Below are 24,358 nucleotides of genomic sequence, written 5' to 3'. Positions count from 1 at the left end.
AATAACAGAATGTAAAATGGACGCTTTCATCCGATGTACGTGAATGCAATCCACTTAATGGCAGATCATTTTCTCTAAAACCTCAGAGAGCTAAATACGGAAACATTACATTAGAATGGGCTATATGATATAGGAAGGGAGTGTAATTGAGAGTCTGAGTGGCTATACCTCTGGAGTCAGAAAAGATTAAGGAGCCTGAAAACATAAATCTGCTGCACCCTCGCATGAAATGCTGATGAACTGTTCTCCGAACCATAAAGCAAATGGATGGATTGTGGATAGGATGGGGAGTGGTGTTTGCAAGGCCTTGAGGGAGCACGGCAGGGAGGAGAGGAGATGCAGGGCTAAAAGGGGAGCTCATTGATGGGAGGGTGACAGAGTGAGAAGGAGTTGGACGGAATGTCCTGTGGCTTTTCTGAGACAAGTGTCCTGTTGCATCACTGGATCAGGGGCCTTTATGTGCCTTTATTTATTCAGCTCGGGGCTGTGAATAATGGAGCGCACTAGGGAGGTTCCTCTTCAGCGGAGGTGAAGACACCGGCAGCTGAGGGGGAATCAATTCTCTATTTTTGCTCGTACAGTATGTGTGTGTCCGCTGGCCAGACTGGTCGCTTGTGCTTTTGCTATTGTAATTGATTTACACCTCTTCGATTAACGGACACGTAGACGCTCTCTGCTGCTTCTAAAATTAGCCGTCACTCTCAAGGCGCTCAGGCACACCTTCTCGATTCCCATCATTAGCTCGTTGACTATTATCAGATACTGGGATGAGGTCATCTCCCCCGTCGCTTCCTCTCATTCCCCTGAACTCTGGCCTTCACAGTGCCAGCCAAAACAAAACCTGACAGCCTGGATTGCATAAGACACATGCTTCACGCATGAATGTACTGCAGTGGCTCCAAAATGAGTAAGAGGATTTTAGAAACAGATTTTCTGCTCCCCCCTTTTCTAATCAACCCTCTTTCTTTTCTATCCTGCCAGCGTGTGGTTTGGTCAGTCCCACGATGCAATAGTGGGACGTCAGCCCAAAAAGCCAAGTCAGCAGGACAGAGCGAGACAGACAGACACACCTGTGTTGAGCTGGAACTGGCCTTTGCAGTTGTTATATAAAGGCTGCTGATGCCCGTGGCAGTATATGATGTGGGAATGAATGAGTCAGTCACTTTGGGGCCTGGAGGATGTATCTATTATTCAGGTGCAGGTTTGCCCTCAGGTGCTCTCCCATGTGCCCATTATCTAGCCAAGACTGGACACTCACTCAGCAGGTACAGAGATGCTGCCTGTGAATGAGCATCAGAGGTGAAAGAGCTCAGTGTGGCAGTGCAGCACGCCTCCAGTGTCACAAAGTTCATTTTCAAGAGTCAGAAATTGTTACACAGACAGAAAAAAATCATGAAATTTAAGAGATTCAAGTTTGTGATGCTCAATTTAAAAAATAAACCAGTATAGGCCTTTTTCCCGGCAGACATTTTGACTTGTGAATGTAGGAAAAGCACAGGTTTTACTAATAACATTAACAACGTCTCTTCTCTGTTCAAGTGTCCCAGTAAGTCATGACAGTGTGACAGTGAGCCAGCACGCACAATACCACGACCCCGAAACTGAAGCAGCTAAATGGATTTCAGCCATCATTCATTTTATTATTTACAACTGTGTTTTCTACTGTGAAATGCAAAAATGTCTTCCATGAAAAAAACCTGTTAGTCCTTTATTTAAACAGTGTTAAGATCTCTTTTTCAAGAGAACCTGTGTGCAAGACAACAAGAACAAAGACAAGCGAACAAAATTCAAACCCTGACTTTTCTCCAATTGATTCTCATCTGAAACTAAACACACACTCCCTTTCTATTTCTAGCTAAGGAAAATACATTAGTGAATATTGATCTTTACAAACTGAATCATCTTTGGCCTTAACTCTAGAAGACTAAAAGTAATCTTGTGTTTTAATTCAAGCTGAAATGGTAATATGTGAGATATAGTTGAATGAAATTAAATACTAACATTATGCATGTTTTCTTATTCAGTGTGATTGATACTGTGATATTTTAATAAGCTGTACGTACAGTTCCAACAATGTCTGGCTTGTGTGTGTGTGTGTGTGTGTGTGTGCGCAGGTGCTGATATTATCCAGAAGACCAAAGACAGACAGAGGTTACGTAAACCAATCATTGCCACTCATTCTGTGGGTTCTGTATTGTTTTCCTGTTCCAGTTAGTATCTTATACAGTTGATATGGTGAACTTATTTACACATCCAGCAGCAACATGAGAATTCATCTGAAGTTTTTCTGTCCACCTTGCAAATATACTTTGTTTAGTGCTTGTAGGTCGGGTATAGTGGGCTTTTAGGGAGCTTTTAAGTTAAAACAACTGCCTGCTGCACCTGGAAACGACGCTGGTGAGAGTGGAGTGAGTGAATCAGAACAGTAGTTTCAGGTCATAAAACCAAAACAAAGAGTCAAAAAATAGTACAAGTCTTTGTAGAGCTGAGATTAACTGCAGAGTCGGAGTTGGGTGATCATTCTCTGTGGGTTTGTCACTACCAGCGACACCTTTCACATTACATGTATTCATGTGATCCATTGTTAATATAAAGATATCAAATAGAGCATCTTTAAGAACATTTTTGAATGCAGGACTTTGACTTTCAACAGAATATTTTAACACTGTTGTGTTGTTACTTTTATGTGAATACTTATTCCTCTTTTGTTCCACTATTTTGTACTTTTCCCACTGATTAAATTAAGATTTCTTTGGCCTATGGAGGCACCGGGTGACTCATTTGCAAAGCAACAATGCAACTACAACCCTGGTACCGTCAGATTTGGTGCCTGACATCTGTGTCATGATAATGGCTATCCAGGGTCCAGGGGCATCCTACACACCGCAACCAAAACAACCGCAATCAAGAGGAAAAAGCTCAGTGTTCTGGGGAATCACGGGAGCGAAAGAACCACTGTAAATTAAACAGATTTGTATCGTGCTTGTGTCAGTCTGTAATAATCTTCTGCTTTGGGAACAGCCTTGTGGTGAGCTTTAAGGGATTTAAAAGGCTCTGCTTCTCTTGCTGTTGCCTCCATTAATCACAGCCCTCTGCTCTCTGTAGTGTGTGGACGTTTTCTGGGAAACAGGGTTTAATGCGGGGTCATTATTACAATTCCATCCCGTTTCTGCTGTCAGTGTCACAGAGCTGTGTGCTGTTTGACAAGGATAAATAATACTCTTCCTCTTACACAAACACACAGTAAAAAAAAAAAAAATAATGATAATAATCATGTTTCTTATCTGTCCCCTTTATAACCTCATTAGTGGATTTCCTCTTGAGTTCATTTTTATATCCATTTCAGCCATAAGCACAGAAAGAAAATGTCCCTTAGTTTGCTTATGTTGTCAAAAATATTTGTCCTTTCCCTTATCTGCTCTCCTGCTAATGAATACATCGTCCTATATTTATGCTCCAGTCCCTGAATACTATATTATTGTGTTATTAACTTTGTTGTCGATGCCAAGGCTGTAATCTCATTTGAAAGGTCTTTGGTTAAGCTCCATTTTTAATAATTTGTTGTTTTTTAAAAATACTACACTGAATACTAATACAGTATAATGCACATGGTGCCCTGAAGGATATAACCGGCCAATTAAAAATTGAAAATTATATTGCAGTTTTATTTCAGCATCATGATCGATCGTATATAACATTATCATTCTGACAGAAAGAAGGTCATTGATCATGTGAAAAAAGGAACATGTATGTAGTTACACAGGTGATACGTCTCACTTGTTCCAGGTTGTAACCACAAGGGGAAAAAGTGTTTCTCAATGCTTTTTGTTTCTTTTATTAATGGATGATGGTTGGTGTTTTTTTGTGAATTCATAATATGTACAAGCATATTTCTTAATTCCATAAATGACCTGAGGAAGACCATTTGTGGTTGAAACATTGTGTCCATGTAGAATAAGAGTTTGGAGCAAGAAATGTGTCTTTTTCTGTAGATTGTTGTTGCTCAGAACCTGCAAAGATTTTGTGGATGTGTGCCTCCTGCTTGATTATATAAATGGACGGCATTGAGCTAAAGAAAGAGTTTGACATTTTGTGAAATACTCTCATTTGCTATCAAGCGGAGCGTTAGATGAGAAGACCATTACCACTCTCATGAGTGTCTGTAAAAATATACGGCTTCAGCTTGCAGCCAGTTAGATTAGCTCAGCACAAAGACTGGAAACAAGCAGTTAATAACATGTAAATCTTGTGCATCTGCTGTTGTGGCAGAAGTCAAAATGTGTTGCAGTTTGTTGAACCACTGTGTTTTGAGTCTGAATGCCCGACTAGCTTGAAGGCAGCTTGGCTGATTTTCAGTTTGTCACCCTTGTGAATGCTGACAGCTGGCTTGCATTATTAACCGTGCAGCATCTCCTGGATTTAACAACATCACCCCTCCTCCTCCTCCTCCTCCTCCTCCTCCTCTTCCTCCTCCTCCTCGTCCCGCCTGCAGGACTGCAGACTCTCTGGCTCTAATGAGGACAGAGGACAATGTAAAAGATTGCAGTGGAGAGAAACGACTCAGATGAGGGATGAAGAGTAAAGAAGATACCGTACATACTGTATCATCCTCAGCCGGCCCTGATAATGTTAATTTCAGACGCATCAGAGGAGCTGGTTTATGTTGGACAGACCAGAAGCAGCACTTTGTGTCCCGAGCCACTGATTGAGCTGCCTTTGATTTGATTTGACTTGACTGGGTCAAAAGCTCACAACTTGTTCTACAGACACAGCAAGTTGTTTGTGTCAGTGTTTCACTTTTGCAGACCTCTGGCATTTATAATGTTCTCATAAATATGTATGTCATGACTATTTCTGTCACCTCATGTTCAGTTGGAAAGTTAGTGTGAGTGATGCTTTTTCATCAGCTGTCAAACTAGAGAGAATGGGTTGAACAGTGTGAGCCGGTGAGAGGTTACCACACAATAACTATCTCAATAATCACTCTGTGGCCTTTTGGCCATTTTAAAATGGATTAACTTCATTTAACATCCTTGCATCAAACAATATTACCATATAAATTAAAATTTAAGAGAGGGTAGATCACTGCAATGGAAGTAATTTAAATAATTTCTCTTTACTTTCAGAAATTTAAGATTTTAAATGTCAATTTTAGGATGATTAATTTGTTAAGATTGTTTTTTTCATAATCTTGGGAACCTCAAGCTCAAAGAAATAATTCACAGAAAGAAAAGAAAATATTCACACGGAATTTTTTTAAAAACTATTGGATGGATTGCTATGAAATTTTGCACAGACATTAATGGTTCCCAGAGGATGAATTCTTCTGACTTGGGTGATCCCCTGAGTTTTCTTCTAGTGCCACCAAGAGGTTAACATTAGTAGTTTTGAGTGAAATGTCTGAACAGCTGTTGGATGGGTTGTTGTTCCTGTCCCCCTCAGGGCCATCATCAGATCAACATTTTTAATTTGCCATCACTCTTAGTCACCCATCATTCCTCAGCTGTATTTTGAGTTTAGTGCTAATTAACAAATGTTTGCGCACTAACATGCTAAACTATAATGGCAAACATGGTAAACAATACACCCGCTAAACACATGAGCTAAATGCTAACACACAGCTGTACCAGTACAGCCTCGGAGCCACTAGCGTGGCTGGAGACTCTCAGTCTTGTTTTAGTGTAGCTAATATAAGAATAATCCCATCTAATCCAGTCTTTCTGTTCATGTTCTCTGGAAGTTGTTTTTTTATTGTGTTTCTGGAGTAAAATATAACTTAGTCACAATTTCTTAGACATTAAATAGATATTAGATAGATTTTCTGCTTTTCTGTCAGGGAGTAGCAGGAGCTGGTGGACCCAAATGCAGGATACTGTAGGTAAAGCAAGGCTGAAGTATAACTTCACTCTGAAGCCCATGCAGGTAAAACAAAAGCTGGCTGATCTGAGCTAAACAGAATACAGCACAAGACTGAAGAAACACAACAGACTGAACAGCGGACCCAACAAGACTGAACTGAAAACCAGGACTTAAATACAAACTGAACTAATGAAACAACAGGGAAAAGGTGGCAAGACACAAGGGCAGGCTGGGTGCTGATTGGCCGGGGAGGACACAGGGAGCAGGGCAAGTGTGAAAGGAAGAGCAGGCTGAGAAAAACAAGAAAAAACACAAAAGGCAATAGCTGCTCTGGACTGAGGACACATCAAAAACAGAACTTAATCCATAAGCCAAAGTCCACAATATAACCATTCACAATCCTCTTGATATCTAAACTGTAATTCATTAAACCGTCTTGGAATTACATAAATATAACTTGAATATGCACATATCACATTGAGCAAATAAACTGGTATTACGTTACCAACCTAGGAACCTTAACTAGAAACATAAAGTGGTCTGCATATTAAGGCTGCATGTAACATAAATTGGACTGACAGACAACTGTTGCTCTGAGTTATAGTTCATTTTTGTACTTATTTCCAATGAGAGTCAATAAGGAAAACAGTTTCTCAAGTGGTCCTTAAATATAACCTGCAACCTCTTATCCTTCCCACTCTAGTCTTGGGCAGAAGAGCCTGAGGGCATCTGGTGGACTAGTGGAGGGACATAGAGTCAGACTGTGACATAACCATGACATTTTCTGCCCTGCTATGATGCTGCTGGACTGCTAATTTTCAAACACAAGGCCTTTCAGCTGCATTTTTGTCGTCCATTTCACACAACAAATGAGCCTCTATTTTAATCAAAAGAGCTGTCTACAGGCTGTGTAACAGCTCACATTATATGCTCATGATATACACATGTAGGCATGACCAGAAGCTTATTTGAAAAGCTGCCTGTGTAGACAAGCCTTAAGCCATCAGAGGGAGATTTTTATTATCATCACTCCCCAACCTCCCAATCTCTGTAGGTTTGGTGTTTGTTTGCAGGTCGAAGGTCAGAGACCAGATGTTATATCAACTCTGTAAATATTCTGTGATATATTTTAAATTATTCCATCAATTGGCTAACTAAAATAGATTTAATCATTGGTTGCACAACCACTGTTTGTCCAACAGTGCTTCATGTTACTAAATACAGTATGCACAAATGTCAAAATAATCTCAGGGGACTTTTTTAAAGGAATGAGCTCATTTGTTATGTAACTACACATTTTCTCTGACGAGAATAATCCTCTTTATGAAAAATAAAAATTGCAGATTACGCCCACTCCCATAATATCAAAATGGGTGAACTAAAAAACTGAAAGGTGGACTAAATGAAGATTCAAGCGGACTCAACTGTGCTGTGATTTAGGGCGGATCCTCACTGAGAGGAAATGCACTTCCGTGAAAAGCTCTGAGTGCTAATATTTATAGTGGATACTAATGTTACATCTAATACTGCTGAGCTCAAGCTCACTTACTGATGTGAGCAAGGAAGGGAAAGATGGTCCAAAATGAAAATGCAAATATGTCTTTCTCATTAGTGAAGAAGAGATCTGTGATAGATGAGTAACCCAGGATGGGGCTGTGATGCATGGAGTAACTCTCCTGAGATCCCTGGCCTTGGTTCTACTTGATGATGCAGCCATTAATCAAGTGACTGACTGGTTTCTATGAAAAATTGCACTGCAGCTGTGTGACATCTTGAGTTTGCTGTTTGTATTTTGAATTACTTCAAAGTTTTGCTATCGTCACACAAGGCGTTGTTACAGCAAGAGACTGAAATACCAACAGCCGAATATTGAATTGTCATTACTGTTTGAAAAACAATCAGTAAGACAAGAACAAGGAGAAGTTCTCTGCTGGGTCAAAGTCTAATTAGTGTAGCTTAGCCTAGCATAAAGACAGAAAAACGGGGGGAAACAGCTAGCCTGGTTCTGTCCAAAGGTAACAAAATCTGCCCACTATCACCTCTAAAGCTCACTAATTAACATATTACATCTTGTTTGTTCAATCCGTATAAAAACTTAAGTATAAATTGTGGTTTTTCATGGGTTATGTGCCAGACTTTTTCTTGCAGCCTGCCTTCTTGGCCATGCGGAGTGACTCCAAGACAGTGACAGCTGGTTAGCTTAGACTGGCAGTAGCTTTACATATAACTTCCAGCCAGAAAATATTTCCCAAAATGTCAAACTATTTTTTAAAAACATGACAATTTCTGAACACCCCAAGTAAAACATGCTTTTAATGTAAATATATGGGTTTCTGACCATGGCTGACGATTTTCTATATTTTTATTATTGTCAACAAATCTCATAGCTAGCTTGTTATGCTATATATCACAACCTCTTGACTCTGTCCTAAAGTTCTGTGAGAAATTTACAATGTTGTACAAAGAGGTTGTGTTATATAGCACAACAAGCACATGACGCTATGTAAACAGAACAGCGTTCCAGCACATGCTCAGTGGCGTCTGTCGTGCACAGAACTACTCTCCTGAGACTGAAAATGTGATCACTGTTATTAGTCTTTGAAGCTGTTTCTAAGCAGACTAATGTTCCCAAAACTCTTCGGGATGAAGGAACATGTCGCTCAGTGCACCAGTGTGGCTTATTGACATGTTTTTAATAGTTTTTGGACAACAACGGACGTGTAAGGCACAGAGGAATATGATACATCAGGCTTAGATATACACACAATACTTCTAAGTAGCTCAGTTTATTGGTGGTTTGGCTCTGAATGTGAGATTTATTGACAAAAGGAAGCTTCTTTATCCTTTAAATAAAGGATTTCTTAACTTATTCATAGATTCATAGATTCATAGATTCATTTTTCAAAATGTGTTTGTAACACACCTTGAATGATTTAATGGAACCACACTGTTCTGGTGTCATTTTGTTTTATAATAGGCTATACCAACAACAGTGTGGGTGATTTTTTGAAAACAAATGTAGGTGTGTTAAAGGGTTTTCTTACAGGCAGAGGAATCATTCCTCCCCATTAGTATGTACACATGGTGGACAAAATAACAGGAACACCTTATCTTATGCAATCCAACACAACACAGGAAACTACAGCCTCAGGAATCTCTTTGATACAGCTCCAACAAAAACAGAACATTATGCAACAAGTTTCACAGCGGTGGTGTTTCTGCTGGAGCTGATGTATTAAATTGAATTGTACTGTACAGGTAATCATGTCACTATGTCCCCCACCTGTTTTTGGTCCACCAGGACGATTTGTGTGGTTTGGAGCTGCGTGTCCTAACAGAAGAGGTCATATCTTGCTGCAATGCAAAACTGCTAAATCCCTGAAGACTATCTGTGACACAAACATGGACATCTCACTTCATTGCACCACCTGCTAGATGCTCAAATCTAACTGAATATTCTTATTCATGGATGCTGTCACCTCTGGAGAGTCCCCAAATGTTTTAGCATTCGAGACTCTTTATTTACTTTTATGTGTATGATGATGATATGGTGTTCTTACATCTACTGATAAGTCATTCAGTTTGGAGTTTTTACGATAAACCTAAAAAACAGAAACTCAAAGGGGAATCATGATGTTCTCACAATAAAAAGTGTAACACTGAAAAGAGTCATCGAGCATCTGTGGGCTTGAGGCGATGGTGCGTTGTATTTTTCCAGTCAGTTATTAAGAAATAGAAAGATAGACGTGACTTATAACTTAAATCTGAACATGCAGATACAAGATATAGCATATTATATTAGCCATGAAGAATAATGCTGTAAATTTAGCAGCAAGAACTCAGACTCAAATGTTTGCAAAAGGCCATATCATCAGCATTTTTTTATATACTTTTATCACAGTCTTGGCTTCTCTTTTTGAGTTTCAGTGTTGTTATGTGTCCCCAGGCAGACAGTGGCCTGAAAGCGTCTGCACTCATCAGTGACTCAGTGTGTGCAGAGCGTGACAGTGCCAACCTGAAGCCAACAGGGAGTGCTAATTGTGCCTGTTTGGACTCCAATGCACGACTCTGGGAAATCAGTACTCTGTGGCTTCCTACAGAGGGCGGGCTGTCCCATTGTTTAAGTTAACTCTAAAAAAAAGGTAGATTCAGTTGTGCAAACTCAAATCTTTACTGTATCTGAATACCTGTTTCTTTAAATGATCTTTAATGTGTTTTTGGGTGTTTAATGGGTCTGAAATGATCAGGTGTTGTTTCATCAGTGCTGCAGACTAAATATTTGAAGCCAGGCAGGAAAGAACACAGTGTTTCTCTTACAATATGTTACATGCTCTAATAACTCTGAAGGAGTTAGTGGAGCATTTAGATCAACATTTGGTCACACTCTTTCTCTCCATCTCTGCAGATCTAAACAGACTGCCTCCCCTCACCACCTCCCCCGCCCCTCCTCTCCAACACACTGTAAGAAATCTATTTTGAGTCACTGCCCTTTTACAAACTCCTTGCAGCTACACCTGTATGAATAATAATTAATTTATTTGCGATTAGCAGTATAGCTGAAATATGTGAGGATGCACAACTTTGCTCCGAGGGCTTTATCAGCTCAGATAAGTGTGCGTGCCCTCCCCCGTCTGGCGAGATGTACGATTGGGTGTTAGTAATCAGTCTGATGTGACCTCCCAGGTGGATGTTGTTCTCTTAGGTACCGTGGGAGGATAAAACTGGAGCAAAGCTGATTTAACTCTGGTCAGATACTGGCTACCCACATGTTTTATACATGTTGACTACAAAGCATCACAGATAATGATGCAAACATCTAAATATATATATAAAAACAATAATATAATATTAACAATATGTGACATTAATCGTTTTTGCCATCAATTTGCTTTTGATAATAATATACATACTCACTTGCTGGTATGAACAATCATGAGTGTGTCAGTGAAGTCCTGACAAAATGTCTGAGTGAAACAATTCAGCTCTGTTTGAAATAATGCAAAAGGAGTTTTCAGATGAAGTTATCCTTGATCTCTTCTTGCTTGAACATTGACTTTTATATGCCTGCATGAGTGTGTGCACAAAGCTTGACTGCATCCTACGTCAAACTAAGGTGCACCGACAGACAAACAGATCCAAATGTTGTTTTCTCCTCACCTCCATCTTGCTTTTCTGCCTTTTGCCTAAGACATATTCATCTTAAAAATTGAAGGATTTTCCCTTTACTATTGATTAACTCATTTCTAGTGTTCCAGCTCTGTTTCCTGCAGTGAATGCACTTGGATGAGAACAAACATTTCAGTGTGAAACAGACATTGAATGAACATCATGATGACATAGCTGTGCAACTGTATAAATAACTAAAGGTCATTAAATGTCTGCCCTGTGATCATGAATCAGTGGGCTTTATGTGCAGAATAAGGATATTTTCTGAGATTTCAGGCTTGTTAAATGTGAGAGCTCCCCCTACTGGTGAAATCTGAGACCACAACAGAGAGCAATATTAGATCAGCAGTTGTAATTGAGCATAAATCAGCCCCAGTTCAGTTCAGTTAAATGGAGAAAAGGAAACTGAGAGAAATCACCATTCCACTGTGGTTGCAAAACACACTGAACAGTTCTCGTAATGGCTGATAATGTGTGTCGTGTGTATGAGAGTGTGTGTATTTGTGTGTGCTGATGTACTTTTGTTATCTCCTGTGGGTGTATAGGAGGGATGGTGATGTGGTGGGGGGTTGAAGGTGGGGGGTGTGGTTGGTATCTGCTATTTCCAACAATTATTCAACACCTCAGACACGAGTGCAGTCACAGGACACACACACACACACACACACACACACACACACACACACACACACACACACACACACACACACACAGAGCAGATTGAACCTGAGGAGCAGAGCATTAACAAACACAAACAAAGACTCTTCTATATTCATTTCCTTCTTCAAAATGGCTCAATAGTATCGCAAACATCACATCTTGTATTATCATACATAAAATTCTGAGGGTGTTATTCATCATTTTGTGCCTTACTCCCCCTAACATGGTTTACTCCTAAAACATATTTCAGGGAAAATATCTGATACCGTCTTTTTCCTACAGATCATATGAGAGACTGCAGCCTCTCAGCAGCAGCCTGATCATCAAACTATCCTCGCTACAAAATGCACCCAAAACAACTGTGTGAGAGACAAAGCAGGCTCATGTCAGGTAGCCTTTGTTGATATGAACAGTGACACAGTAATTGGATCAATAAATGATCATGTGCTTAATTTACCAATTGATTTATCAGTAAAAAGAAGCAATGACTCATGAACTAATCAGGGTTTTTGTTCTCAGGCATGAGGAGCTGCTCTTCTACTGATGAATGAATCCCTCAGGAAATACACTGTAAGGCTGCATGAAAGAGAGATGTCACATACTGATGTGTCCATTCATGCAAATCCTCAGGGAGGAATAAACAATTTTCAAAGCACCGGTTGACACAAGAAAACCAAAAATAAATCCCATGTAATGTAATTTAGATTGAAAAAAGAAGATATTCACAGTAAAATATAGTAACATGAAAAAAAATGAATTGACAAATACAACAGCTGCCTCCATGCATCAAAAGGTTACTTCTTATGTCCACAGCACATTGTTATTAAATCATCTCATTTGGCACTAACAGTATGATTCACAGAGAAGAAAGAGAAACACTGGACCAACCTGTTTACAACCTGTTTTAATCCCAAAATGAGATACTCGAGCGAATGAGATATTATGTTACAATTTAAGGAAAAAACACAAAATTACTCTCAGTCCTTTTCTGTTCCTCGAGAAGAATGGATAACATGACACTCTACTGTAAAACTACCTCATATCTCTACTCTTATTCAAATGGTAGGGCAGGGATCGATCCAATAATTACTAAACCTGAGACATTTTAGTCTGCTACTGCTTTTGATGCCAATTAGGTTGTGTATTGTAAGAAGGGTAGGTGTAATAAACCGTAGCTTCAGCCTCCAACTTTTCAGTCTGTAGAAAATCTTCTATGTTGTGTTATTGTGTTGTATTGTTGAAGGTAACGGCATATTTTATTGTATCTTTTTCCAAATTGTTTGTGTAACTACTCAAAAAATTTAATTTCATTAGATTTCCCATATATATACACAGATCTTAACAGATTGAATTCAGGTATCACAATAGACACGTTTTAATGGAATGATTGCAAACATTTAAAAGCATTATTGTGTTTTTATGACTCGTCTTCAGCTGCAACTAACTAATGTTTTCATTTTCGATTAACACGTTGATTGTTTTTTTGATTAATAGTTTAGTCTCTCAAAACTCAAAATAAAAAAGTGTTAACGTCTTTAAAATCAAGGTCATTCTTTCTCAACAAAGATATTCCAATAAATATCTAATATGTAAAATAATATAAAACACAAACAAGCAGTAAATCACATTTGAGAAGCTGGAACCACAAAATATTTTCACTTGATTAAACAACTGTGATGATTATCAATTATCAAAACTGACGAGGGTTAATTTTCTGTGAAAATAGATAAATCAACATAGTCTTTCATCTCAGAACCATCCACACTGATCCCAGAAGAAAAGAATTCGTCCACCATCAAACAGTTTCGCCAAATAAACCTTCTGAACATGTGTTGGAGCAAAGACTTGCAAAGTATGTGAAACAAAACCACTTCATTGATACGACAATCCAAAAGGCTGTCATAGCAGGCTTCTCATGATGCCTTAAACATACCAGCGTCATATGGCATCAAATCCAGACTGCTAAGAAAGAAGGAAAGGATCCGCATGTCTTGTTCCTTGACCTGGCCAACACCGATGGATCAGTTCCTCATTCCCTACTGTGTACTGCTTTTGAGTTCTTTCAGGTGCCTGCAACAATAACAAATCTGCTAAAACCCTTTTGTCTCACAATATCAGACTTCACCACAGCTTGGCAACAATTGGAAATAGGCATCATGGCAGAGTGCACCATCTCCCCATTGGCCTTCTGATAATGGCAATGGAGCTCCTTAACAGAGCCTCAAAATGGGTTGCTGGGAGGACGATGGCTACAGTTTGGTCAGTGGTTACCACTAATACAAGCTTATATGGATGATAAAACAACACTGATGACAACCATACCCTGCACCAAAAGACTTCTGAGAAAGCTTAATCGAAACATCACATGGGCGAGGATGAAGATAAAGTCCAGGAAGTGCAGAAGCATCTCCGATGTCAAAGTTCAAGTCACGAATCAAAGATTTCATATTGACAGAACAACTGTCCCAACTGTTTCAGAAATGGCAGTGAAGAGCTGGGGCTAAGGGTATGATGCAAAATTCAAGGACACCAAGCAGTTTGAACAACTCAAAAAGGATCCTATCATGTACATAGCTCGCATCAACAGGACCTTGCTGCCAGGAAAACTCAAGCTGTAGTGCTTCCAATTTAGCATACTCCCAAGACTCATGTGGTCTCTAACTATGTATGAATCCCGATCAAAAAAGTGTAAAAGCTGGAAAGAGTGATCAGCACACATATGCAAGCAGTGGCTTGGACTTAAGCAAGTCCAAGCCACTGCTTAAGCCCTGTTGGACTGTACAGGAACGGCAAATTGGAATTACCAATTGAAAGTCTTGTGGAAGAATTCAAATGCACCAAGGAAAGGTTGGTCATGACAAACCCATCTGAAACCTGCAGTGTGCTAAGTCTGCTCTTCACTTCAGGGATGTGGTTGGCTAAGTCCAACATGGGAGAGCCAGTCCCGGGTCTTACCAACAGCTCCTCAATGGCACAAACATCAACAAACATCAGTGCAGAAGAGACGGCTCGTGGTGAGAAGACAGGAGGAGGCAGAGCAACATGCCAAGGCTGTCTCAATGGCCAAGCAGGGCCAATGGACTAACTGAGAGAGCCTGGAAAAGAGGAAACTCAGCTGGCATGACATCTGGGAGATGGAGGGATCTCAGCTAAGTTTTGTCATCAGAGCCACTTATGACCTCCTACCCACACCCCAGAACCTGAAGCAGTGGTGGAGAGAAGACCCCACTTGCTCCCTTTGGCAAGCACCTGCATCACTGAGGCACATTTTAACAGGATGCACTGTGAGCCTCACCCATGGGCATTATACTTGGCAGCATAGAGACAGAGCACAATGTGTCATACTCTGAAGACCACGTCCAACGGATGGGAAAACAATAATATAATATGCAACCAAGGGCTGAAACACTAACAAAATGCCTGTAGCTAGCTAGAAACATTAGATTTCAGCATGTCAAAGGATTATTTTAGCACCATATGTCTACCAGAGAGGAAAAGGTAGTTTATAGCATATGCTGAAACCTGTTAGATTGTATATGCTAAGATGCAATACATGAATGCAAGGGCTAACATGACTCTACAGTAGAGATAGCACAACTGTATAGCAAACTCCACCACATAACAGGCTGGTATGACACTTTTCACAACTGATATGGTGACTACAGTTTGCACACACAAAGACATGCAATAATTTCCCATTTAGGCTCTTTTTACAGTTAGCATTTCAGCTGAATGCTGAATTGTTTTCCCCTCCGGGATGGGCAGGACTTAATTGCGCTCTGTCTCTATAACCAAGTTCTCAGTCAGCTGGCATCGATCTTGGAACAGGGGCGAACCACCACAAATGCTTTCCCACAAACATCGGCAGGAAATGTCCACATCACACCATTTGTACCAGCAGACCAACTGCCAGAGCACCATATAACATCAAAGGATGCAAGCATTCTGCAGGCTGCTCAGGTTTGGAAAATGGATGTGGACTTGGGAAAAAAAGCTTGTGTTTCCCCCCAGACATTGTGGCTACAACACTCTGGCCAGACATGGTCCTGGTCCACAACAGCCAAGCTGGCATATGTTGTGGAACTGACAGTACCGTGGGAAGATGGTGTTGAAGAAGCTTATGAGAGGAAAATACTCTGAACTGGCGATTGAAGCTGCCCAGAATGGCTGGAAGACCAAAATTTTCCTTGTAGAAGTGGGACACAGGGGATTTGTTGTTACATCTACGATCTATTGAGAAAAATGAGGGTGAGGGGTTGCTCCCACCAACAAGCAATCAAGTCCTTGTCAAATGCAGCAGGAAAAAGCAGCAATTGGCTTTGGATTAAAGGAAAGACAACAACTGGGCTGCAAGTTGAAGATAGGAGGATATGGAAATGAGGGGCGTGTGCCTAGGGCTCCAGGTATCACCGTTGAGCCCTCTGGGGATGTTGTGGGCTTATCAATAAAACGTCAAAGAAGGAGGGTGCCCACCTGAGGACCCCAATGATGTACCTAATCTTCCTTTCACCACTCCAATCCCACTACCAACATCAAGAGTGCTGCTTTACCACATAGACTGAAACATCAAGTCCTATTAGCTCTACTGCTCTGTTCATGTTGGTTGTCTGACTTCACCTTTATAATTTCTTATTCTGGTTGTGTTGCTGTCTTGTTGTAAATGTTATTTGCTCTCAAGTATTTTAAAAAAGACAACTTGATATCAAATTACCAGATTAAATAATACTAAAAAACAGAATACTCTATATTTTAAAAAATATCCTCAAATGGAGTTCAGACTTTGTTAAAACCTACATGTGAATTGCATAATCCATTAGATCCTTCATCTCACACACTCAAGTAGTAAACAAACTCATTCCTCTGGGCAGGAAATAGTTGACTTTGTGTAATATGTATGTTGTGTGGGCCGGGCTTTTGTAAATGTTAATCTCAGCTCATTAACATTAACCACTGGGATTCTTTTCCTCTCTGCAAATCAGTAATCCAGCCTCGTGAGAGGGCTTTTGCCGGATTGTGCATCGACGGAGATCTTGGTGAGCTGAGCATAAGGAGACAGAGAATTAGAGAAATGCTGATCCCAGGGGCAAAGGTGATTTCCTAATTATTGAGTACTTCAGCGCCTGTTAGGAGGACCTGAAGTGACCTGCGGTGAGATTAGTGGAGGAGAGAGTTTGGAAGGGTGAAAAGGATCCTTCCATGAGGAGCCCAGAGGCAGTGAGGCACTAAGACCCAGTGGAGAGCAGTGAGTCTGGGTGCTGCCTGCCCACCCGCCGCCTGCCTGTCTGCTCTGCACGGCTCTGCAGTTGCCCTGGGTGCGTGCTAGAGCCACTACATGTGTGTATGAAAGTGTGTGAGAGGTAGAAGAGAGTGTGTGTTTGCCTTCCACCCTTTGTGCATCACAGGCTGTGAGACAGGAGCCTTCTCTGTTTTTTTTTTGTTTTTTTTTGCTCCATCTCTCTCTTCTGCTCCTGTTCTGCCTCTCCCACCTGGATCGAAGACCTGGCTGTAGGAGAGCTGAGAGGAGGGAGGTGTGTGTTGTGTGTTTGAAGGGATGGGGAGGGAGGGAGGTGGTGGGAGGGGGCGGTCAGCTTGTGAACAGGGAGGGTTGGGTGGGAGGTGATGACGAGATGAAAGGGGCCAGGTGAGGAGGAGACACAGGAGTGTCCCTCTCCTCTCCCCCCCACCCCCCCTCCTCTCCCTCTCTGTGTGACGTGGTGTGTGTGTGTGTGGTGTGTCAGTGTGTGTTTGCTGTGTGTGTGGGAGAGAGAGCGAAACAGGTCGGCTTTCCTTCGGCAGACTGTGAACCTGCACAGGAGGAAGCAGCCCTCTCCAGACTGAGGTATGTCACCGACTTATCATCACACACATCTCCACACATACCTGCTCTGTTAACAGAGTGTGTGGGGAGCTGCGTGTGTGTGTTTTTTTGGGGGGGGTGGGGGGAGGTGGGGTGAAAGTTAAGATGCTGGAAAGGTAGGACAGGGGTGAAATCTGACTCAAGAGGATGAGATTAGGACCAGTGTTTTCTTTTATCATATCACACATCCGATTATATTTGTGTATTTATGTAAAAGAACAAAATAGATGCCTCGTTTCACTTGTGTTAATCCAAAATCTTGCTTGTCACTTGTTTGTTGTTCAACACGAGCTCTCCGGCTGCTGAGCAGTGAAAGTGCTTTGTAATGAAAGGCACAGTTGAACAACAGGCTAGTTTTCTCCTCGCAGTAAACACCATGTCATGTGCATATGATAGGGTCATATGGTTTCCAGTCGGCAGCTGGGGAGATTCTGCCGCAACCATTTATTCTAGCTCTGTGTGAATTTTTCACACAGAGCTAGAGACAGGGTTCAAACACATATTGTAAAACTCTTACTGATTTGATTACTTTAAATGGGAGGCCATGCTGCATGTGAGCCACTAGGTCCCTATTTCCTGCTCATATTATTTGAGTCGTTCTATTTGTGGTTTAGATTTAATAAAAATGACACTTTCAAAAAATTGCAAATTTCCCCACTGTGGGACTAATAAAGGATTATCTTGTTTTATTATCTTAAAACAGCTTCCTGGCCACAATTAACCAATTTGGATGCTTTTTTATTAGATTTTCTAAATGTGAAATAAAAGGCCCATTGAGAGACTAGACTGCTTCACTTCTGAGGGGTTATGGTAGTAATGTGTTTCTTTTGCAGCAAGAATTTCAATTTTGGTGGTCTTTAGAGCAACACAGAGCACCACCAAGTACAAAAAATCAATGCTGATTAGACTAAGATTCTCCAGAGGGTTGCTCCACGGTAGTTTCTACAGTACATCATAGTTGAGACGTTGTTTATAGATTATTTAATTGGGCTGAAGGTGACTGTAACCCTTTGACCTATTCAGTAAAGGCCACCTACCTAAACCTGCGCCTGTCAGGTGATTGTTGTGCTCGATGTGCGTACGTGGGCAGGAAAAGAACAGACGCCTTGCAGGGATGAAGCTTGTCACACTTTTGAAATGGAAAACTTGCACATGTAGGCGTGAAGCATATGGAAATGTACCAAAGACTTGGTGCTCGTTCCACGGCTTTTACAACGTGCGGGGTTGTGTCCAGGTGAGGTTGTGACAGTAAACACAGCGCAGGGCCTCTTCATTACTCCGCTGGTCACACAAACACTTGTGCTCTGCCACCATTTATTTTTCTGATAATTTAATGTAGCTTCATGGTTTTCATTCAGAGTGAGAAGTTTTTTTTTACAACAACAAAATATTAATCATTGTAATGCAGAGTCCAAATCATTCAGTCTTATTTCTTCAGTGTTCAAATTGTATTTTCCTACAACTGATAAAATAATCATAGGAAGCTTAACTTTTTCATGTAATGAGGAGTAATAATATGCGAAATGTTTATCAATCTTTTCTTCCCATCACTCCAGACAGCAGGGAGCTCTGTAATGCTGAGTTTTGCAGTTTATCTCATCATCCAGTTTGCTTCTTGACTCTGTTAACGGGGACATATGGTCCACGCTGTGCTTTAAGCTTCTCCCTGGGGCACTGGCTGCCCTGAAAACACACATCTGAGGATGCAGATGTCAAATATGTAGCAAAAATATGACTCTGGTTACAAGTGAATACAGACTACATCAAATCTGACGGTTTTATAGCTAGCCAAAGGATCATGGCAACAGAAATAATGCCATGTATTACATACTGTAGTTCTGCATCTGAAAGATTTTTTATCATTTTGATTTTATAAGTGAGAAATATCTCATTGCTTACAGATCCTCTGTTTTGAATTCATTTGGTTTGTCTTTTGATGAGTTACCTTTAGTAAAGTTTAATCATTTTAGTGACCTACATATATTATACAACTTACAATCTACAAAAAACTACTATGTTAGTGTTAGTCAAACGCAAGAGCATGTTGTGAAAACTAAAACAAATGCTTTCCCTCAGTGTACAAGTCACTAAAAAGTCTATTTTAAAACGTGAGCCTACTTTAAACAGAAATATTTCTTTCGATTTCTTTCAGATTTTTCCAGTTGAAGGTCACATCGGAGAGTCTACAAGATAAAAGTTACTCTATCTTCAAGGAACTGAAACCTCCTGAGATCGTCTGCAGAGCTCTAGGCTAAAGTCTACGGGGTCAGGGCCTGTTCAGCTCCAGTTGCCATGGCAGACACCACCGCCTGAGCTTCTCGGTGACACCCTACGACAGGGGAGGATGGGTGATGGGCCCGTGAAATTCAGCGGACTCTCTCCTCCTTATCCCATCCTCTCATGGAGCGCCCTGTCACACCGAGCCCCTCCTGGAACACTTCTCTCTCCAGCGTCTCCTCATTCCCACTCTCACTGCACTCGAATGCCTCCAACGTGACCTCGCCGATCACAAGCATCCGAGGCGGGATCAATCTGAACCAGTCCTTAGCGCTGTGTGCTATGCTCATCATGGACATGCTGGCAGTGGTGGGGAACTTGGCCGTGATGATTGTCATCACCAAAACGCCGCAGCTGCGTAAGTTTGCCTTCGTGTTCCACCTCTGTCTGGTGGACCTGCTAGCAGCGCTGGTGTTGATGCCTCTGGGGATGCTGTCAGACCGATTCCTGGTGGATGAGGCGCTGTGTCGGAGCTACCTCTGCTTGAGTGTGTGTCTAGTGAGTGCTGCCATCCTCACCATATGTGCCATCAACGTGGAACGCTACTACTACATCATCCATCCCATGCGCCATGAGGTGAAGATGACAGTGGGCGTGGTGGTGATGGTACTGGTGGGAGTCTGGATTAAAGCTGTTGTCATGTCAGTGCTGCCTCTACTGGGATGGCTGCTCCAGGGGAACCAGACTCTGGGGACTCCGTCAGTCCTCACTCCCGGTCAGAGACACTGCTCCCTTCACTGGACGGGAGGCTGGACCACACGTCTGCTTTTCATGGTCTTCTTTACATTCATATATTTTCTGTGCCCCATGTTGATCATTCTGGTGGTCTATTGCAATATGTTCAAGGTGGCCCGAGTAGCAGCCATGCAGCACGGCCCCCTTCCCACTTGGATGGACACGCCGCGACAGCGGTCTGAGTCCATCAGCAGCCACTCCACCATGGCAGCCAGCCTCGGAGGAACTGGTGCCCGCACCACCCCTCAGAGGACCTTCAGCGGCGGGAAGGCCGCAGTAGTCCTGGTGGCAGTCGGAGGCCAATTCCTCTGCTGCTGGCTGCCATATTTCTCTTTCCATCTCTACTCAGCTGTGGTGTCTACCTCTCCTGCCTCGCTGGCCCAGCTGGAGGACGTGGTCACATGGATTGGCTATTTCTGCTTCACCTCCAACCCCTTCTTCTACGGCTGCCTGAACCGGCAGATTCGTGAGGAGTTGGGTCGCCACCTGACCTGCCTCTTCAAGCGGGCTGGGCCCGGCGAAGGGGAGCAGCTGCCCAGCCGTGAGGCCTCAATTGAGGAGAACTTTTTGCAGTTCCTTCAGGGCACTGGGTGCAATCTGGATCCCTGCAACTCTCACAGCAGAGCGAGCCCAGAGGAGCCAGAAACTGAAGGCCTTCAGGAATCAGCTGTTCAGCAGAACACGCCAGCTGACTTCCACATCCCGGGGCAGATCCTTGAGGAAACCTCAGAGTTCATACAGCGGCAGCAGCTGAACAATGAGCTACATGTATCAGAGAACTGCTGCAAAACTGTACCAGAGCTGTAGCCGCCTCTCATGTACTGTCTCTTTTTGCCATCTAATAATCCAAGTAATATATTAGTTTTATTCATATTTTCTAAAATTAGTTGAATTAATACATTCCTTGTTCATGCTACAACAGTGCTTTTAAGCTAAAAATCCAGTGAACTGCAAAACATGGTATTTGAAGAATTTAAGTTATGTAGCTTTTCAGAAAAAGAGCAGATTATATCGTGTGCATCATCTCATTCACATCCCCAGCAGTCATGATGCTGCAGCATTACATGTTTTGAGAGCCATACAGTGTCAGGTTGTTTTCTGTGTGATGTCAGCAGATGGACGCTTAACCGTTGTTGTGAAGTGACAAAAATCACATAAACATAAAGATGTGCTGAACCTTTATGTGGAATACAGTTTTCACAGATTATGAAAAACTATGAGCCATCAAAAAATAATCGAAACTGAAGAAAGAAAAGACATATTCTCCATCGGATATAAGGAGATAATTTTCAGACCATACTTTATTTCATCTGCATTTTCCTTCCCTGGATTCAGGTTTTGGGAAAAATGTTCCCTCATTTTTTGTTATTTAAGACTTGAAGAAGCCCCTCGACAATCAGTTGTTCAAACTGACTCTATGGCCAGACAGATGTTTCATTAGTTCATCACCACCGAAGTGTTATTAGCATGTAGAACTGCCTGCTGGAAGAAAAACTTGAGGAGGCGGTAAAAGTAAAGCCTGTCAGTTACTGTAGCCGTATCAAAGTGTATTTATTCCACTCACACCTCCTCATGCAACCAAGAAATTAATGCAAAAATGTTGTTTTCTTCAGTAAGAAGGAATTCATTTTCACAGCCATTAAAAAAAAATCTCTCTGTTTGAAATATTCATTGTGTTGAATAGGATCGTTTCACAGCTGGTGCTGCTGGTGGTATTTATAATAAACAGGCTGACACACCAGTGTATTTTTAACCATTTTCCAGGAACATTATTATCATGTTTATCTGTTCTTAGTCTTGTGATTATCACCTCCTCACCAAAATCATCTCACACTGGTAGACTCGTGATTTCACCCCCTTCTGCTCAAAGACAAACATTGTGACTGGTTTAATTGTATGACAGTGATGGTGTTAAGGATTAAGCTTTGTAAAAACATCGGCTACAGCACATTAAAACTGTCAGTTTTGTTGGAATAAGGCTCTATATGGATAGATTTAGACTTTGCAAGCAGTCCCCATTATCCTGTGATGTCTGTGCTGCTTACAGGTAAACACGGGAGCGGTGCGAGTGCTCTTGTGTTTGTGCTATAAACAACCAGGCTTGTTGTGGCTACACAGCGCACAGGTGTGACAATGCTTACACATGGCAAGCTTTGCCTTTGGCCTCATTTAGCAGACAAATGGAAGACACTGGCGATACTTTCTCTGATCTCAGGTGGAATACAAACAGTTTGCACAAGTCACACAAACAGTGACAAATGTTCCAAAGAAAATTACAAGGCACAAATCTCTTACTAAACATTTTTTTTGTCTCTTTTTATACTCGCTCTCTCTTGCTGCCTTCATCTATTTTGGACTGCCTCATACCGGACTGTTGGCATGATCACAAGACACTCAACACAAGGCGCACGGGGGAAGATTCATATTTTGCTGGGAGTCAGAACAAAAAAAGGTCCCTTTGTCAAGGGGAGACATAATGTTCTTCATTTTCTTGTAAAGTGACGTTGTTGCTGGCTGTTTTTTCAGATGGAGTAGTCATGTCGTCTTGTTTTAAAATTTGTGTCTTTTGCATCAAAAGATGGTGCAGTAAGGCAGGGCCCCAAATAAAACCAAGAACAACAGTGAGCACAAGACAAAATCACTGCCATGATCCTCAATGTTGTACAATTTGTACATATTTATAATTTGTTACTAGCAGTAGTGTGAAAACTACAAAATACAGTATCATATGATTCATTATTTTACAATTTTATGTGACATAATAACATAAAACTGCCTTGATTTATTACACTAGCGTACAGGAACAAGATAATCTGAGATCTTCCTCATGGAGCCCAATTGATCATTTCCTCTTTGTGGTACAACGTTGTAATAAATTCAGTGATATTTAACACAGTTTGGGGTCATTACAAAGCCCCTTATTTTCAGAGTGCATCAATCTACCATTCAATCAGCTGGATTTCTGTTACCGTAGCAGCAAAATTGCCCCGACCAATCTGATTAAATGCTTCAGGCTCTATTTCTGCCACCATCTGTTGATTACGAGGAAGACGAAATAAGCTGTTCTGAAGGTGAATGTCAGATTATATTCCCCGGACATTTGTTCACTACAGTTTTTTGTTCATTGTAAATCATCAATACAAGTCAATATTCTCATTTTCCTCTCTGTATCTCTTTTGTTCTTGAGCTGAAAAGACTGTTTGGATTGTTTTTTTTTCCCCTTGTTAAGATTTCCCTGTGTATTGGTTACCCATCAGTTGAAATGATTAAAGACAGCAAGAAGATTAACTCGAGTGTGGTGGTTGCTGTCGTAGTTACACACATTTCTGATCAATAACCACATCTATGACATGATCAATCCCCTAAATCATCTCTCTCTCTCTTTCTCTCTCCTGCCCTCTAGCTGCCTCCTTCTTTCTGCTTCTCTGTGTGTCCTTGCACATGTGTGTGTTTGTGTGTGTGTGATCGGGGGTGGGGGGTGGGTGGGGTTGCAGCATCACAGAGGTGAAATGAAGCACTAAGAACAGGATCAAAGAGGAGTGACATTTGGAGGGAAGGCAGGCTGCAGAGGCTCGTCATCGGGGTGGGATGTTGTGTATGACACTGTTACGCTCCATAAGCAAACACACACCTCACAATGACCCGACGTAATTAAGACCCCAACTCACACGCTGAAGGCACAAAAACATTGAGGACTCTTCTCAGTAAGTGCACTAAAGAGATGAATCCAGGCCATTGCTTCAAATCTAATTCTTAAATCTACTTCTTTCTCTGAGACAATTGAGCAAAGAGAAGGATTTCAAG

At 41.5% G+C, this 24,358-nt stretch overlaps 1 protein-coding gene and 1 long non-coding RNA gene across 2 annotated transcripts; both read left to right on the top strand.

Annotated features, from left to right (window-relative positions):
* The first annotated feature begins 10,262 nt into the window (after positions 1-10,262).
* LOC122983042 lies at positions 10,263-13,178 on the top strand. Its single transcript, XR_006403582.1, has 3 exons — positions 10,263-10,320; positions 11,968-12,075; positions 12,205-13,178. It is a non-coding gene; the product is annotated as an uncharacterized LOC122983042 (long non-coding RNA).
* Positions 13,179-17,320: 4,142 nt separating this feature from the next.
* Positions 17,321-23,819, top strand: gpr61 (G protein-coupled receptor 61). The gene is made up of 2 exons (XM_044352021.1): positions 17,321-17,524; positions 19,695-23,819. Exon 2 carries the CDS (start codon positions 19,943-19,945, stop codon positions 21,359-21,361), a length of 1,419 nt encoding a protein of 472 aa, XP_044207956.1. The 5' UTR covers positions 17,321-17,524; positions 19,695-19,942; the 3' UTR covers positions 21,362-23,819.
* Positions 23,820-24,358: the final 539 nt, after the last annotated feature.

This window comes from Thunnus albacares, chromosome 5 (genome assembly GCF_914725855.1).
Source record: "Thunnus albacares chromosome 5, fThuAlb1.1, whole genome shotgun sequence".
In the NCBI taxonomy this organism is placed as follows: Eukaryota; Metazoa; Chordata; class Actinopteri; order Scombriformes; family Scombridae; genus Thunnus; species Thunnus albacares.
The sequence above is the reverse complement of the archived record's forward strand: the minus strand, read 5'-3'. Positions and strand labels throughout refer to the sequence as shown.